The 17,723-nt window shown below is 39.6% G+C and overlaps 1 protein-coding gene across 2 annotated transcripts in view; it reads right to left on the bottom strand.

The window, feature by feature from the left end:
* The window catches only part of ptbp3 (polypyrimidine tract binding protein 3), a 71,622-nt gene extending 55,041 nt beyond the window's left edge, over positions 1–16,581 (bottom strand). For both annotated transcript variants that reach the window (XM_035390520.1, XM_035390521.1), the window contains exon 1: positions 16,431–16,581. Coding sequence is in view for 1 of the 2 variants with exons in the window: in XM_035390521.1 (XP_035246412.1) it covers positions 16,431–16,434 (4 nt within the window). In the remaining variant the exon portion in view is untranslated. The remainder of the gene's footprint in view (positions 1–16,430) is intronic.
* Between the last annotated feature and the right edge of the window lie 1,142 nt (positions 16,582–17,723).

Raw genomic sequence — 17,723 nt, 5'->3', positions numbered from 1 at the left:
GATCTTCTTGATCAGCACAACAACAGGGGAGGAGCCTGTGTGATGACAGGCTTAGAGGAGGGACGGCAGGGAACTGGTGTGTGTGTGTGTGTGGGGGGGGGGGGAGGCGGGGTGTAAGGACGTCACTGACTTCCATTTCATTGCTTATAAATGTCCCTTTTTAGCTCCTCTTAATTAGGACTAGCTCAGTGGCATGTTACGGCAGTGAGAGGAGTGTGTGATTGCAGGCATACGTCCATGCCACTGCGTAAGCGGTGCCTCGCTCACTCGTAGCGAAGCGGAGGACATCATTAAAACTACTTAAGAGATTCACGGCACTGGTAATTGTGGGTTAATGGTCATATGCTACAGCCTTGTCTTACCAGCTGATTGCACCTGTCACTTTGATGCAATCATAAATGGAAAATGTGGTAAATATATCAGTGCATTTAACTTGATTTTCACAAGGAGAGTAAAACTGAACGGGATTTTTCAGCATCTGCCTTTTAGAAAGATAAAGTTTGCCATTTAAAATTTGTGGGACAAAAATCTGTCCATTATATGTCATCTATACATTATTTGAAAATCCCATATTTAATGTCACAGTTTCCACAAGCAGTATTCGTGAACAGAATTTGACAAATTGGTGATTTTTGGGCCTTGGACCTTTGTGATCATGTTGAGACGCATCCTAAAGAAGCGCGTAATCTGTGGCACAGGGTGACAACCTATGCCACAAATGTGCACCTGACCTCACTCTCTTTTTCAAGACCTGGGTCAAATACGTATTTGTTTTGGATTCAAATACTTTTCTGCACTTTACTGATTTTGTCTGGTGTATTGGAACCAATGAAATACTCTCAAAAAGTGCAAACCTCGCCTTCTGATCATACTGGCTTGCTCAATTACACCAGGCAAGATCAACAGAGCACAGAAAAGTATTTGAATCCAAAACAAATACGTATTTGACCCAGGTCTGCTCTTACGACATATCACATACTCATCACATACCACTCCACCAGATGCCATCACACCCAAAAACTGAATGATTCATACACTATGTGATCCTGTTTCTGAACAGATCTCACACACACACACACACACACACTTATTTCCCCACTGTGTAAGCTCAGTCTGGACTGATGAAGTATATCTGACATAGTTGGCTGTGGGCTGTTTGCTTTTACAAGTCAGTTTTTTGTAGATGAGTCAGTATATTAGAAAATATGACACGGCAGTAAAATTTGGACAAATAGATCAGTAAAAGGGAAACACATTGATCGTTTAGTCTAAATAAATGAATTGCTGCACAAGCTGCCATACTCTTCTAGCTAGCTAAATGAACAACTATCAGTTTTGGCACTGCTGACGTTTGTTTTGTTTTGCTGACCTCAATGTAGTATTGCAAATGGGCACTGTTGGAACAACCCATCATCATTCGGTTACAACTTAACCTGCATTCACAAATATCTAAACCTAGCTCACGTAGCTCGCTCAATTTCAATCTGTGAGCTGGTCGTGCGTGAATGGATTTTTTTAACTGTCAGAATTTGCCGCACCATGAAAGAAAATGTATTAACGCGGAAGATCCAGCGTAATGGGAAACACTTAGGAGGTGATATCCTGGGCACTATGACTGAAATGGAATTAAAAATGGTTTCCTGTTTAAATACTGTGTGAAATTTGCCCATTAGTGTGCGAGATATGTCAGGATAGTATTAACACCTTCTGCAACGCTCCTCCGTGTTTTCACAACATGAGGTATTAAGGACCATGTGGTCCAGTCAGGAGCCAGAAAATATGTTGTCAACATTAAAATTTAATTTCAAATCGGTAGAACACAGCATAAAGTCTTCATTAAGAGGAAGGTTACAGTAGGTTGGCCTGAAATTAGGCCCTATGCACGAAAGTCCTTTTCACATCTGTCTGTCTGTCTGTCCCTCTCGCTTCTCTTTCCCCTTCATCAATGCAGTTGTGCCATGATGGAAGAGTCCAATATACAGTATGTTAAGCAGTACATGCAATTAAACCTTTCCCTTGGTTTGAGCGGAGTGAAACCAGACAAGTATAACATCTGTCTGAGAGTGGTATATGTTTGGGTCTGTACTGCTGCCACCAGCAGCAGCTGTCAAAGAATATGCTTTGAGAGGGTTTTATTGCTTTTTTCCTTGTTCCTTGGTGTGAACAGATGCTCAGACTTGGTTTTAAATAGATATGAAAAAAAGATCTCAATGCACACGAGACCAGCAGCTAACTATCCGTTAGTTGGCAGCTCAAACACAATTATGTGCATTAAACAAGCTCAGTTGCATAATTTCTAGTTTGGTTCTTTTAATAAACCTAAAAAATAAATCTCCTTAACTGCTGAGGCTTACATATCTTTTACAGTAAATGGGGTCAACACAATGGTCTGCACATAATGAGTAGTATTGTAAAGAGCTTTAAAAATGGCATTTGCTATCTATTAAATAAATACATACATACTTTAAATTAATATATCCACACATAATGTCTGGCACCAACATACCCAGCAGATGTCAAGAGTAACCTGACCATGGTTCCATCTGTTCTTACATCATCACTATGAGACTCATGGTGCTTGCTGCACCATTTCCACTGAGTCATTTGTGCTTAAATAATGGCTGAGACTTTGTAGCCTAGCCCAGCCTAGGACTCAAGACTTTGCAAGCACACACGAAAATAGGAAAGGCTATAGCTTGTGAGCACAGCACGCTATTATACTCATCTCATTGTATGCATTATTTTACAGTACTACCCGGATAATAGTATTTTTCTAAAATATAAATCACACAATCTTGACTTCATGGTCCTTTTCAGTCTAAATTATTCACCCAGAACTCTGAAAAATAGGGAAGTACAGTCGTGGCTCCTTTATAAACAGTATCATACAGCACAGTTGTTTGCCCTGAGAAGAATATTTTTGAGAGGCAGTAAGAAAGCTCAGTAACTGCACTGCAGATAGAATTTTCCACAATTACTGTATCGACGTAGACATCCTCTAAATAATGCATGCAAATGCACCTTAGAAAACAGTTTCAAGCATGAACCTTTGGACTTAACAAAATCCCAATGCATCTGTCTTGGTAGACTGTTTACAGATGCGTATGTGTGTACATATACTGTGTTCCAAACCTTACGTTACACCTCACGCTATGTACAGCCACACAAAACCCAATAAACTGGGGGTAAAACATTTTTCAGCTGAAGCTAATCAAGGCTAACATTTCATACCTGGATTGCTTTTGATGCAGGTTACCATTAGCCACACACTGAACAATAAAATTGGTCAAATGAACGACTTTATGTTGACCTCAGCTAAACGACTCTGAAGGTGCTGGAATTACACCTTCAGATAGTAGTCAGTTACTCTGTTAACCCAAAACACATGCCAGCACCAAGTGTGGCTATACAGTATCTAAAAGATGAACATTCCCAACCCTGGCATTTCAGATTTAGCACTCCACATATAAAATGTGCAGTGCAGTCTGTAAGTATTTGGACAGTGACACAATTGTTGAGACGTACTCAAAAGATTGAGTGTCAAAATCAACTGTTTGGTCTTGTAAAGAAGCAAGAACGCACTGGTGACCTCAATAGCAATAGCAAACAACACTGTAGACCATGGAAGACCACGATAGTGGATGACCGAAGAATGCTTACAATTGTGAAGAAAAACCCATGAATACACTGCAGAATAAGGATTGCACAACATGTATGAAGAGTGGGTAATTCAGAAAATATTACTGGTGCATATTCAGGAAAGGAAAACAATCGCCCATCTTTAAATCAACAGCTATAAGATATGAAACAACACACTGTGGGGCAGAAGATCGAAAATATGGATTACAGGAGCTGGTTAGTGTGGGTGGTGCAGTCAGAATGATTGAGTAGCAGTATGATTTGAAATATCATATAATGAACGGAGTCATAATTTAGGTAGGAAGAGAAACAAGTGGTAATTCAGAAGGTGAGGTAATTCCATTTTTCATTTTTGTCAGCTGGGGACTACATTTCCCATGAAATAATTAGGGAACACTTTTCTGAGAGTGGGAGACAGAGAAGATAACTCATATAAAATCCTATCTATGGTATGGACTATGGTATGGAAGCCAAAGTTTGTACATGCACAAGCAAAGCAAACCAATAATTTGGAAATGCAAAACTGTGTACAGGGCTACATTAAAAGAGAACAACAGTCATGTTCAAGTCAATATGGTGTGGCTATTTTCCAGTGGGTTTGCTAGAAGAAACTGATCTTCATTTCTACCAGATGTTTGGGTGCAGTTTCTTTCACCATATGCCAGTCTGACACGGTTAGCACACTCGCAAGGTGCGACATTAGCAAAAAAAAAAAAAAAAAAAGAGATCCTAATTTTCCATTGTTGCCACATCTCCACATGCAGCAGGCTTGCAATCTGAAGAACCAAAAATCACATGAACTTGCGTTCCACCGCAGAGCCGTGGTCCCCGATAAAATCAGACCCTCGATAGAGGACAGTGCATTCCCCTTTGCCAGAGCCCCTACAGTGCATTCCGGCGATGGAACTCATAAATTATGCTTTAACGTTTATGAGTTCTCTACCTCCATCCCAGGATTTTTGAAGACGACTGTTCCTTTCATGTATTCTAATCCGTTCGTTGGCGGCTGAATCCCAGCCGAACGCCGCTGTTTCCGAACAGAAGCCACGCTCGGAGGATTAACGGCATTGTTCGAACGGCAGTCTCGTTTCATACGGACTCATACCAAAAGAGAGCGGCTGAGAATCTAAATTTATTCTGAACGAACTTCCTCAAGCGGTTAACTGACGCGAGTTGTCGCAACGTGAAAATCTATGACGGCCTCCTCCAGATCACACAGGGTGACATTTGAGTATGTGTGCGCTGAACGGCCAGAAATGCTACGTTCAGGTGCTGCCTGCGATCGAGAGGGAGGGAGTCAGCCATTGCCAGAAATCTAATTTCCTTTATTTGTCAGTCTGCTGTAAAATTCAGCCTGCTGAGCTCTGTACATACCGGTGCTTACATAGGGAAAACCAATTATAGGCTTACAGAATCACTGATGTCAAATGATTCTGATATGGTATTGGCACTGCATAGATGCCACCACCCTTACCCCTTCAACATCTAAACAGGTTTCAAATTGTCGAGAATATTAGTTTCATTATCACTGCTAATTACTGGCAATTCAAATGCAACATCGTGAAGAATCATTTTCACACCTTCAAAGGTGCCCAACGTTGTGTCATGGAGTACTTTTCATTAGACAGAGGGGCACCACCTACTGCCAACAAACGGCAAGCATGCTTCAACAAGCTGAACGTTAATAGCTGGGACGTGATATCACATGACTGCCTGATGACTGTATCACAGCAACACCACTGCCAGGCCGAGCAGCTAAGCAGGAATGGGTTCATTTTATCATACCTACTGTAACTGTTTTAATGCGTTTTAATTTCCGGAAAGAAAAAAAAACTGAATAATTTTGTATGTATGGAACAAGATAAATAACTGTATAACATAAATACCTGATACTGAGCAATTGCCATTAAAGATCTGCTATGGGGCAGGTTTCCTTACAGATCTTTTGTTGCTACATTTCACTGAAGGAGAAACAACACTCTTAAGTTATTTAATTATACATACAATTATATAACCCTCGTCAGGGGGCTATACTTCGCTGCAAACATGAGAAATTACACAGTATTACAGTAATACTGTAAGGATGATATACACAAATGCAGACATCTTCTGGGAACATTTCCTTCACTATTTATTTTAAACGCTGAACAAAAATGCACTTGTGAAGTCTTGCTTTAGCACTTCCAATCAATGCTACATAATTTTGCTCCTTGGTGTCCTCAGAAAGGTTCACATCCAGTGCCGTGTCACCACTGAAAATGCTGAAGGCCGCTAGCAGGAAAGGCTCTGGAACAATTCAAACAAAAAGGCGGCATCGGCACATACTGTAAGAACACAAACAGCGATGGAGTAATGTATCACAAAGGAGGTGGTAAAGGTTGGATTTCTGGATCCGTGAGGTAAAGAACACGCAAAATGTTCAAGCCCTAAATGTTAATCCTCCTGAATTAATCCTCAGCAGCGAGTCGACTGGATTCGGGCAGGTGAAGCGCAAAAAAAAAAAAAAAAAAAAAAACGTGTGACAATGGAACTGTAGCACAGCCACAGTGCACAGTGCCTGCCACAGTACCCTACAATCTGTGCTAAATCTCACAGAGCCCTGCTCCCAGCTAAACCAGCAATTATGATCTATTCAGCTACACACTACAGTATGTCTCTCCTCTGTTTGGATTGTATGGCTTACGGGTACAAGCGTGATACTGTAGGAGCTGGCTTTTCTGTGTATCCAAACAGAATATCAGACCCTTGGCTGATGTATGGCTTTCCTTGAGGGAACTTTACACTTTCTAATAACTTGAATTTTAGATCACACATTACACTGACCGGACAATGTCATGAAATTACAACAGCCATATATTTCCCCTTGTGAAAACTCGCATTCTTTTATTTAACACGACGTGACCCATGTAACGAAATATCAAACATCAATATATTCATTCATTCAAAAAAAAAAAAAACAGGTCAACTGTGCTGCTGCATGCCTAATAATCAGCTGTCACTTTCCCTGCATTTTAAACATGCTTCCAGCAAAATACAACTGAAATGAGATTGCCCAGAAAACCTCAATGCAAAATGAAATTTTCAAAGCATGAAAATTCATAATCAAATTTGGAAATTGGATGAATAATGGGCTCTCTGACAGTGGATGTAGTCACTATGTTTACCAATGCACCCAATTTGGATACCAGCACTGTATTGTATTGTAATTCAAAGAGCGAACAGATATAGTTAAATAAAAATAAATTTTAAAAAAAGATTAATTCAACACACAATGCATAGAAAGACTGCAACAAAAACATCTTACAAATATCAGCCTGGTAAAAGAAGTAAAAACATTACATAATCCATATTTAATAGCTTTAGTTCAATAGTTTTATCTCTAAAGACTTTATCTACCTGCATAAGTTTGGTAGTCTACCTCAGCTAATGCAAATATGCACGTACAGCCCTGAAACTGCGAACCAGTTCAAAAAGACAGCCAAGGAGAAAAACTGCACACAAGGCCGTGTCATAAACAAAACCACAATTTGGACATTTTCCACATGGCCAGCATTTCTGAAGGATGAGCGGGCAGTCATATAGCTGGTCTATGACTACACACTGCAATCATGAAATATACCATTATGTCCTTTGCCCTTTGTGTCTTCCTTCTAATGATCCTACTGTGTATCATACATGGATTGTGTTTCAGAAGGTATTTATCCAGTACCAACAAAAGTAGTTTCATGAAAGTTGCATATGTTGAAATAATTTTCTTAAATATCAGTACGTTTGTAATGAAACCCTTTGTGTTGTAATGCACATCTTGCCCGTTAAGCTCAGAAGAGGCTTGTACCAGATCCCTGAAAAAAAAGCTGTTTCATGGCTTTATTTATTCACTAAAGCACACAAGTGCAAATAAAAGATACAAATTGATTAAAAATTACTTCTAATGTAAGTGTTTAAGCTTCAAAGTACAAATATGTTTACATAATTAGTTCTGAAAATTATAACATTCTGTTTTCCTATTTATTTGTCACAATATTTATTTTATAATTTTTTCTTTGTTTCTGACTATTTTTATTAATAGCATTTTCAACACTTTATTACACGTTCTGAGATGAGTGTGTCAGTGAAAAACATTGCTCAAGTGATTTGAACACATTTTTTACTAAACCACCAATTACATCGCAGAGCTAATATGGAGAACAATCATTAATCATGGGTGACCTCTCTGATTATGGGGAAAATCACAAACGCTTTTCAGAACATGAAATTATAGAATGGCGTAAATTGTAAAGACCACACTTTGAATAGGTGCTGCCTCCCTGGATCCACATCTACACTCCAAATAAACAAGCTTGGAAAAAACAAATCTACCGTTTTCTTTGGTAGTAAAACAGCCAGCACAATGGTTTTCCTCTATTCCACCTGCATGGTAGAGCACCAATACACATATTACCTGGCTTTCATGGATAATTTCTAATTGGCAATAGAAAGAGCAACCCAGAACACCACTTCAGCCAAGACTGAACTACCTACTGAATATTAGTGGCCTACGGTCTCACAGCCAAACAACGATGTTTGTTTAACTCACCCCACACCCTTTGAAAGTACATTCAGATCAGAGATTAACTAGACTACTGTTCTGTCCAGTTCAGGGGTTAAAAGAGCCCTGTGTTCTGTTTTAGAAAACCACACTCCAGGGTATTTTTTCTGTTTGCAAGCTTCAAAAAGATATTGAACCTTTTGATCTATACTTACAGCACATATATTAGCATTTTTTTATAGAGAAAAAAAGCATCTCCCCATCTAGCCACTTGCACTGGGTGATGCAAATGCTGAAATTCAGCAGCGCGATGCTTCTGCCCTTCCCTAACAGCCGTCTGCTCAGTAAGGTCTGCCCTTTAATTCTGAAACAAATCTGTAAATCAAGACACTGGCATAATGCCCAGTGAACTGAGAAAGCAAGCCCTTATTATAAAATTATATATTTTTTCATAAAATATTGTATATACTAATTATATGTTTTTTTTATATCTCACAAATGATAAATGTTACACAGACCGGATACACATAAATCTTCTTACAACATTTCTGTGGGATGTCATTTAACTGACGCTCATCGTGAGGGCTCACGGTCATATGAGCAAACCCAATTCTTGCTTGCTGATTTTTGAAAAAGCGGCTATACTTTCTATGATTATTATGGCCTATTGCCAATATCTGGCATAGGCTTCGTATCATGCGTTTACCAAGTAATGTATAGTACAGGGTTCTCAAACCCAAATCCAGGAGGGCCGCTGTGTCTGCTGGTTTTTGACATGTTCCTTCACTTAAGCGCTTCATTTAAGGTACTGATTGGCTAAAGAGTCTGTGCACCTTGGTTCCAAGGCCTTAATTGGCTGTTGATTGAAAGGAAATCACAAAATCCAGATGAGACTCCAGGACCGGAGTTTGAGACCCCTGGTATAGTACATCAATTCCTTGCCTATTTATATCAGTGTTATAAAGAGGATATGAGCAACACTAAAGGTGGCAATGCTATTGCACATTTGCATTTCTTAGTCTTGAGCTCCAGCCTTCCGTTTTTAAACATCTCTCACACCGTAATGCACGGAAAAACTTATGAAACCTACTGAGGCAGCTCAAGAGGAAAATTATTATTTATCAGCCGAGGTATCTGTTGGGGTGGTATACGAGGGACCGCTTAATGCCGAGCACCATCAGTGCCGTGAAAGGGAGGGGAGTGCGGGGGACAGTTTTACGTGTTGCACACCATCCCTAATGTCCCGTCAAGGGTGGAGTCAACAAGGAATACCACGCTGCTCTTTATAGAGCCTCGCCTTTGATAAAGGTCAGGGGAGAAAAAAAAAGTTACCAAGGCAACTTAATACAAAAGAGGACAGGAGAATCGACAATGTCATACACGTATCTGTAATCTTTCATCTGGTGTCCACACAAACACTGCATCAATATTAGTACTTTGTGCCAGGATTACAAAAGAGAGATGGTGGAGAAAATATCTATAAATCTCAATTTTATATTACAATGAAAAATCTCCACATAAGTCAATAGCCTAGTTACAGAACAGACAAATTGTCAGCAGCCAATGTACTACTGGATAAAGATATATGAAGAGACACTTTCAGGATATTTACGCTGCCAAAGGTCAGGTGGACACCTGACATCCAACAGCTCATCCAAAATTATGGGCATTAATATTGAGTTGGTCCACTCTTCTGGGAAGGCTTTATACTAGATGTTGGAGCATGGCTGCAGGGATTTGTTTCCATTCAGCCAGAAGAGCATTAGTGAGGTAGGGCACTGATTGGGTGATTAGGCCTGGCTCACATTTGGCTTTCCAATTGATCCCAAAGGTGTTGGATGGGGTTTAGGTCAGGGCTCTGTGAAGGCCAGTCTAGTTCTTCCATACCGTTCTCGACAAAACCATCAAAACCATGGACCTCACTGTGTGCCCGGGGGCATTACCATGCTGAAACAGGAAAGGGCCGACCCCAAACTGTTAGAGAAGCACAGAACTGTCTAGAATGTAATTGTATGCTGTAGCATTAAGATTTGCCTTCACTGGAACTAAGTTGCCAAGACCAAACCATGAAAAACAGCCCCAGACCAAGGGGTGTCCACATACTTTTGGTCATATAGTGTATAATATGCACTGCATCTAAAAATCTGATTACCAATTTTAACTTTCACAGCCTCACAGACTACAATGACATTTGTACCCTTAACCACAGATGATTATACATGGAATTAACTTCCAGGCAGTTGTGGACAAAATACTGGAATTTACCGTACACACACGGCGGGGAATGTTTACGGGTTGCAGGGCTATACGTAGTACCCTGCTATCTACTTATCTCCTAAACACAGTCCACAGTTTTAACAGCTCAGAACACTTGCTCTCTCACCCCCTAAAAAACAGCAAGAACCAACACTGTTTTTATTTGAATAAAACAGTGAAAGTTGCCATTTCACAGCAAGAACACCATGTCAGCACCATTTTAGTTGTGCGTCATGGGGGGATTTAACAATGAGATTCTGTGTAAGAACTCAGTCTAGAGCAAACTGCGCAAGGTCACAGCTACCTAAGACATAGTCTACCCGTGAGCAGATGGATACATTTCAAATTCGTACCAATTTGTAGTATTGCTGGGAATCAAAATTACTACTGTATATAATTTACACAGTACAGCTTATTAATTGGTGTGAATTTATGAATTAATTTTGCACACAGCTGAGGTTCTCGGGGGTGGGTCATACAAGTTGGCTCTGGGAAATAGTCTTTTCAATACTTATTCACTATGGCCATTTTGCATTTTTCGTGGGATTTGTAATTTTTGAGATTTAAAATTTGAGAACCGAGGGCAATATTCATTAATAAAAAGCCCAGCCACTGACACAAATCTGTGATGATCTGTAATTAGAGATATTTAGTGTCTTTTATTCTATGATATCTTGTGACACGTCTAGTTGATGTGGAGAGTTAGAGTGAATAGTTGAAATCACACATTTAATAAATTGTTTTATGGCTTGAAATGAGGTCCTGCTATTTCAAATGAAACTGATGAGAATGACAAAAAAAGGATAAATCTAGTCAAATTTAAATTTCATTCATGGAGAAGGTATACATATAGTGTGCATGGCCCAATTGCCATCTGTACCAAAACAACTGATCAGTTTAAGCCATGGAACCAGTAATGGCTTTGTAGGAGTTTTAGTCCAGCAGCTTATGACTATTCAAATTGCTACTTTGAGATTTTTCTAGCAGCAGCAAGCCGTTAAAGGTAGTATGAGTCAGCGCCCAAGCAAAGCTCCCCGCGCGGGTTCCACTTCAGCAGTGTTCTCTTTCAGTGCGGAAGTAACAGGTGGCACCCGGGGGCAGATGTGAACGCCCTCTCCCGCGTACCACTTTGACTTGACTGGCCTTTGACATGAGGACGCGTGGCCCAAAAAGGGGGTAGCGCCGCGGTCCGTAAATGAGTGTGTAATAAGGGTGCGGCGAAGATGTGACCGTGCTGACCTGTTGGGACGCACTTCCCCACATTACCTTTAAAGTGCTCGTTTCAACGGTTATGTCACGTACCCTTGTTTTCGATTCTCCGTGGACGTAGCGCATGCTCTCTGGCCCGACTCACACTTTTCCTCTCTCACATTACATTGTCTATTATTCCCTTTGGATACAAAATTTACTTTAAAGTGTTCCTACTGATTAATTTGCTCATTTATGTTTTATTTCTTAACTACAGGCTGAAATTGACAGAATAACTTGTATTGTGATGTACTGTAATCAATAATAATTACCATCATCATCAATTATTATAGTTTTTATGTAAATTGTAGATGTTGTGGACTGTTGCAGATGTCTTTGGGTAGAATTTTCGTTCAATTAATGTCCTTTAAGAACTTCTTGCCTTGAGTCTATGCAGCTATTCTTAAAGTATAATTGTACCTTCACTTTACCACCTGAACTGTCCGGATGTCTGAAGAGTTAGGAGGGATTTGCCAACGTTTGCTCAAAATGCCCCGCTAACAGCCGATGGCCAAGAAGTTTTAAAGTGTTGAAGTTGTCTGTTGTGTTATCTTCGTTATGTCACTTATGATGCATTCTGGTTATTGCTCAAAAGGTGAAATTCTGTAGAAAGGCTCAAATGAAAAAAAGAAAAGAAGTACATTTCACAAGTAACATATCACCGAAATCAGCAGGTTCTCTCTGACATCTTTATTGGTGGCCAGTGCGTATTCCATAGAACTGTTTAAAGAGCAAGGTCTACTGTTCTTGTACCGCCATATCACACATACACATTTTAGTTTCATTGGGTGTAGCTTTCTGTGGGGAACACCACTTGCCAACTGCTCTGCATGTGCATATTATCCTGTCTGAGTGTACTGCAGGACTGCATCAATGCGATTGATCTGCGCAGGCAGAAATTACTTAGCCGATGACATAACACACACTTGATTCATTCTGTGTTGCTACATTTTCAATTGCATGTTTACCAATGTACCAGCTTTCCCTTGCAACTAAAACATTAAGAAATGGTTTTATAGGATAAATTATTTTTTTATGGTGCTATGGTGAACTTAAAACTGAAATGTTTACAGTACTAACATCTATCAGAGGATGCCTTTACGACATATTCAACATATTTTGTTTTCCCTAGTAATAGCCCCCTATCAAGAGAGGAACGGCTATGCAGGGATGGCATCAAATTTTTAATTTGATCGATTCACGAAAATAATTTAAATTCATGAATTAAAAAATGTCTGTTATGTTCTATAAGGATTTATTTCAATTTGTGAACTGAATTGGCCCCGACCTTGAAGCAAAGAACAGGATTCCGGAAGCAGAATTTTCAAGCCCCTAGAAAGTCAATTAAGAATTCATTTTATTAAAATAAAAATACCACAGCATTTTAAATTTGCTCCAATCCAACCACACACACCCCCCCCCCCCCCCCCCACCAAACAAAAAAAAGTGAGAGACAAAAAAGCAAGCAGCCAAATTCCACTCGACCAACCCAACAAAAGAATATACAGCAAGGAATGAAAATACAAACCTTGCTGCAACTGTCCTTGAATCCTTCTGTGCCTCTCCAAAATACAAATCTACCCTTGCTACAGTTTTGCTCTAGCAATGGCTGTGTTTTGCCCTCAAAATAGAGCCATACATGTGACAATGCATTTAGAATACTAAAAAAAACAACACATTAATAGAAGAATGCTAGGTACACATTTTAATTACTAGTATTGCCATTAGTCAGATGGAAACGTGTGCCTGGAGAGATGTTAACCAGTTATATCATAATTAAAAGCACAAATAATTATGAATGGGAACGTTATGGCAGCAAGCATACTTACATCACTTACTGAGAAATAATGTTGCTGATCTAAAACTTGATTTTTGTCTTCTACAGACAGAGATTGTTGGATGCAAATATACATTTTGTTTAATTTGGCACATAAATTTAGGACTATGGGCCTCAGTGATAGGCCTACTAGAGATTCAGTGGCATTCATTTAGTCCACAGCTTTACTCTCTCCACAGGATCATCTTGTTTTAATCCAGAACTGCAGCCTCTTCCTAATTAGTTCAGGGAACCAATATTTGGGAGTGTAATATTCATATAAAATCATTTATACACATTCACGTTCTTAGAATAGAGGATTTTCTTACCCCCTACTTAACACACTGATCTTTAGTCTGGTCCAATCTGATTGGTGGATGGCTGCCGGGCAATGCTGACCAACCCTGCATAATAATCTTAATCTGATGCTGTCTGGTGTTCTTCCTCCTCACTTCCTGTTGTGCAAACCCTTTTCATCTCCCGTGCTTAACCGCTGAACTGAACTGTCTGAAGAAGGTTCACAACCGTGACCCTGTGCCCAGTAACATGCCTTCTAAAGACAGATGCCTACAAACCTTCACCCTCCCTGCACTGCTGGCCAAGATCTTAGGCTCCATTACCACTGACTACATCCATGTCCTACTGCTGTGACTTCACTGTCCGACACCAATCAGGACTTGGCTCATTCCTATCTCAGAATAACAGACTCGCTTACCATCTTCCACCACCTTCTGAAGGTTCATTAAAGGTTGTATCAGCAATATAATACAACTATTGGATACCACAGGCATACATTTATATGTCTTGGAACAAAATAAAGAACATTTTAAACCAAAACTACATAACAAAGTTAACAAAGGCAAGCCCTTTAGGAGCAGGGTCTATGGGCCTAACATATACACCAACTTAAACCCCCCCCCCCCCCCCCCCCCCCAAAAAACACACACACACACCTTGATCAGAACGTGGCTCCTGTGATGCTTTTACAACAGTGCAGAATGGCCTTGGAGAAACTCAGGATTTATTTCCCATTCTGCCATAGCTCTGTGACATCAGCACAGGGCGACTACATTAAGCTGACTAGAAAATACACCCTGAAAGTTTATGGGCAAAAAAAACCACAAAAAAAAAAAAAAAACCACATTTATTTCCTTTATTATTTGCCTTCCTTTAAAAGCAGTAGAAAAATTATGGCACCCATTCCAAGAGACCAATAATAAAATATTATACAAGATTTTAACGACATACATAAACTGAGCATGTTTCCAAAACACACAAGACTCCAGTTGTCACAGGGAACATATGGAACAAATTTGGCTACCTAACCTGACAACACAGTAGCCTACTACGACACAATCAAAGTTTGGCATATACAGTTTCTCAAATCTCCAAAGCATACCCCAAAATATAAACTGTTAATTCTAACTGTCAATCTAATATAACAATTTGTACGAAAATTTGTTAAGAACATCAGATTTTAATGTAAGGGGCGGACAATAATATTCCCACAGTTAATTCGCGACAAGTCCAACACCTTTGCTCGATTTAATTCAATGCTGAGAATAAATTGTTACTTTCATAACTCGTGAAAGTGATACGCTGCGCGCAGGTTGCACAAAAAGAAAAGAACAAACCATACAAGTAAAGCTGTCCATAAATAGAAACATGCGGAGTAAAAGGAAAAGGGTCAACGAGGAATCATGACTGTCAAGCTAAAAAGACTACGTCGATCTTTTGTTCTAGAAGTGCACAGCGTGACACCATGCGAAGTTTAACAAAGGCACTGAAAAGTCACTAATTAGCCTACACTCTATAGCACCACTTTCGATTCCACATTTCAACAAATAGCCAGTAAAATGAGCAAGGCAAGCGTTTTAGAGGAATAGACCACGGCTTAAAAAACCCGATTAAACCATAATAAAGCTTGCTCTTTTTTTACCCGTGTTTTCCATCACGCAGTTCCGCCCCATTATATAAATTTACCTGGCTGAAGACAACTAGACACACAGCTCAGAAAATTACAAAGGGGTCCGAACTGCGTAATTGACAGACAGAGAACAGAGAACAAAAAGGTTTACATGCTCAAAGTAATCAGTTCACAATCTCTGTTATTTCTCAAATTCAATCGGAGTGAAAAATAGAATTCCCCCGCCCACCAGGCGAATGCATTACACACGCAGCCGAATGGTAAACAATAATCCAGTTTCCTCCTCCTGTTATACCTAATTATCGAACCATATGCTGTCTGAGGTGCTTGTAACGACTTGTTCGGTCGACTTTCAGTTCCGTTTGCTGTAAATTACAATTATTTATTCTGCTAGACGGAAAAATCTTGCTGCACGAGCGTTGTTTTCGCGAGCAATACTACATTTATCAGTAACGCCCCTCGCTGATCTTAAAATGGCAGCATAGGGATATTTCCGAGGCATCACATTGGTAATTAAAATGTTGCAAAATAATAGGTCTAATATATCAACAAAAATGAATGAAATGCGGGGAATATTTTAATTTGATCTGTTCGACTGAATGTTATTAATAAGCATTACACATCTCGTTGACAAGGCATTTTGTCGCATACTTCCTTTATCCAACTTTGATAATAAACATTGCCATTCCCTATTTGACGGCATAGGCTTAAACAACACCAAGAAAACATACGCGATCCTACTGTTTTATATTCAGTAGTATTTGACAATAAATAAAATAACACGGATAACTTGGAAATGAAAAAAAACAATGAACTGAGAGGAACAGTAAGCTTAGAACTGCTTGTTTGCACACACCCTCGCCGCTTGCGCTTCCTTCTATTTTCAACCATGCAATATGATTTGCTCGTTATAAGATTCATGAAAAATCCACTAGGTTGCTAGTTCTGTATAGGCTACAGCATATCTTGCCATAGGCACACGTGTATTAACAGTCGATAATATAAGAAACACCTACCCATCCATTGCACAGAGGAAGCAGAAAACAGGATGAAGCTGCAGACAGGGCTCAGTGAAATAAGGAGATAGGTTTGGGTGTTGTTACAACAGCGCAGCTTAGCTCGCCAACACAATATTTCGCTCTCATAGGCACAAAGACACGCTTCCTGCTACTGACGTGAACACAGAAATACACAGACATGTACAGACGCCTCACCACACAAAATGGCTTCCTTTTGCCATCAGGCCACACAACCGAGCTCTGTTAAAACGTACCAGTTGTTACTTGGTTTCAGCGATGTGTTTGATGCAGTCAAAAAGTTACAATAGAAAAAATAATAATTACGATGTCCCTATCTCTAATTTCAATGGACTGTGGCTGTGGGAAATTGAGTGATGTGCTTTATCGTAGCTGACCAGGAACCAGGAGTGTTGTCGATCGCATTCTGTGCAGGTACTGAATTCGACGATTGACGACTGATGAGTGTAATATGAAAAGTTGAAACCAGTTATAATTTTATGTTTTGTTATTAATGCTGAGGGAAACTGCGAAGGGAGTGCAGCGAATAAACATGTGCACGTGTGCGACAATATGACTTGGTGGCTTATTAAAATGTACGCTGTCAGATATGAGTGCAAGAAACGGGCTAACTGCGAATTCTTTTGATATTTTTAAATATTACTATTCGTCCATATGTAGCCTACCATTCAGGGTGCGATTCTTTTCTAACAAATGAGTCATTTTTACTGTAAATTGTCATTTAATTGTTTCCTGAACTTTACTTTGTGTTAAATGCTGTTCCTCCCTCCAACTGCGCACTATATTCTTCAAAGCTCGAATTCTGATTTAATCTTCAGGTGGCACCAGTTTATAGGAAAACATATTTCTCGTATTTCGTACATGAACATATGTCCAAAATTTAATATATAATTTCGTACCCCCCACACAAAAATAGGCATGCATGCACAATTACACAACCCCTTACACATGCACACCCAGTATGGGAGGGAAAATGCAAAAAAACATTGATTTTGTTGATCTGAAACCTAAAAGATCAACCTTAAAGATCTTTTGGTCTACACTTGTGGACTGCCTTCTTCAGGTAAAACCTCACGTTTGTGATTGGATTCAAGTCTGGATACCGAGATGGCCATTGCAAAGCAGTCATTTTGTGGACAGTTAACCATTTCTTGCTGCTTTTTCATTTCTACTGGCCCAATTCTGTATTAATGGACTTCAGAGGTAGAGATATGAACCTCAGTTTTCTGAGGTAATTACAGAAATGGTCTGTTGTATGATCAATATATTTTT

This window comes from Anguilla anguilla, chromosome 14, assembly GCF_013347855.1.
Source record: "Anguilla anguilla isolate fAngAng1 chromosome 14, fAngAng1.pri, whole genome shotgun sequence".
Taxonomy (NCBI): Eukaryota; Metazoa; Chordata; class Actinopteri; order Anguilliformes; family Anguillidae; genus Anguilla; species Anguilla anguilla.
This window is presented reverse-complemented; position numbering and strand designations above follow the sequence as displayed.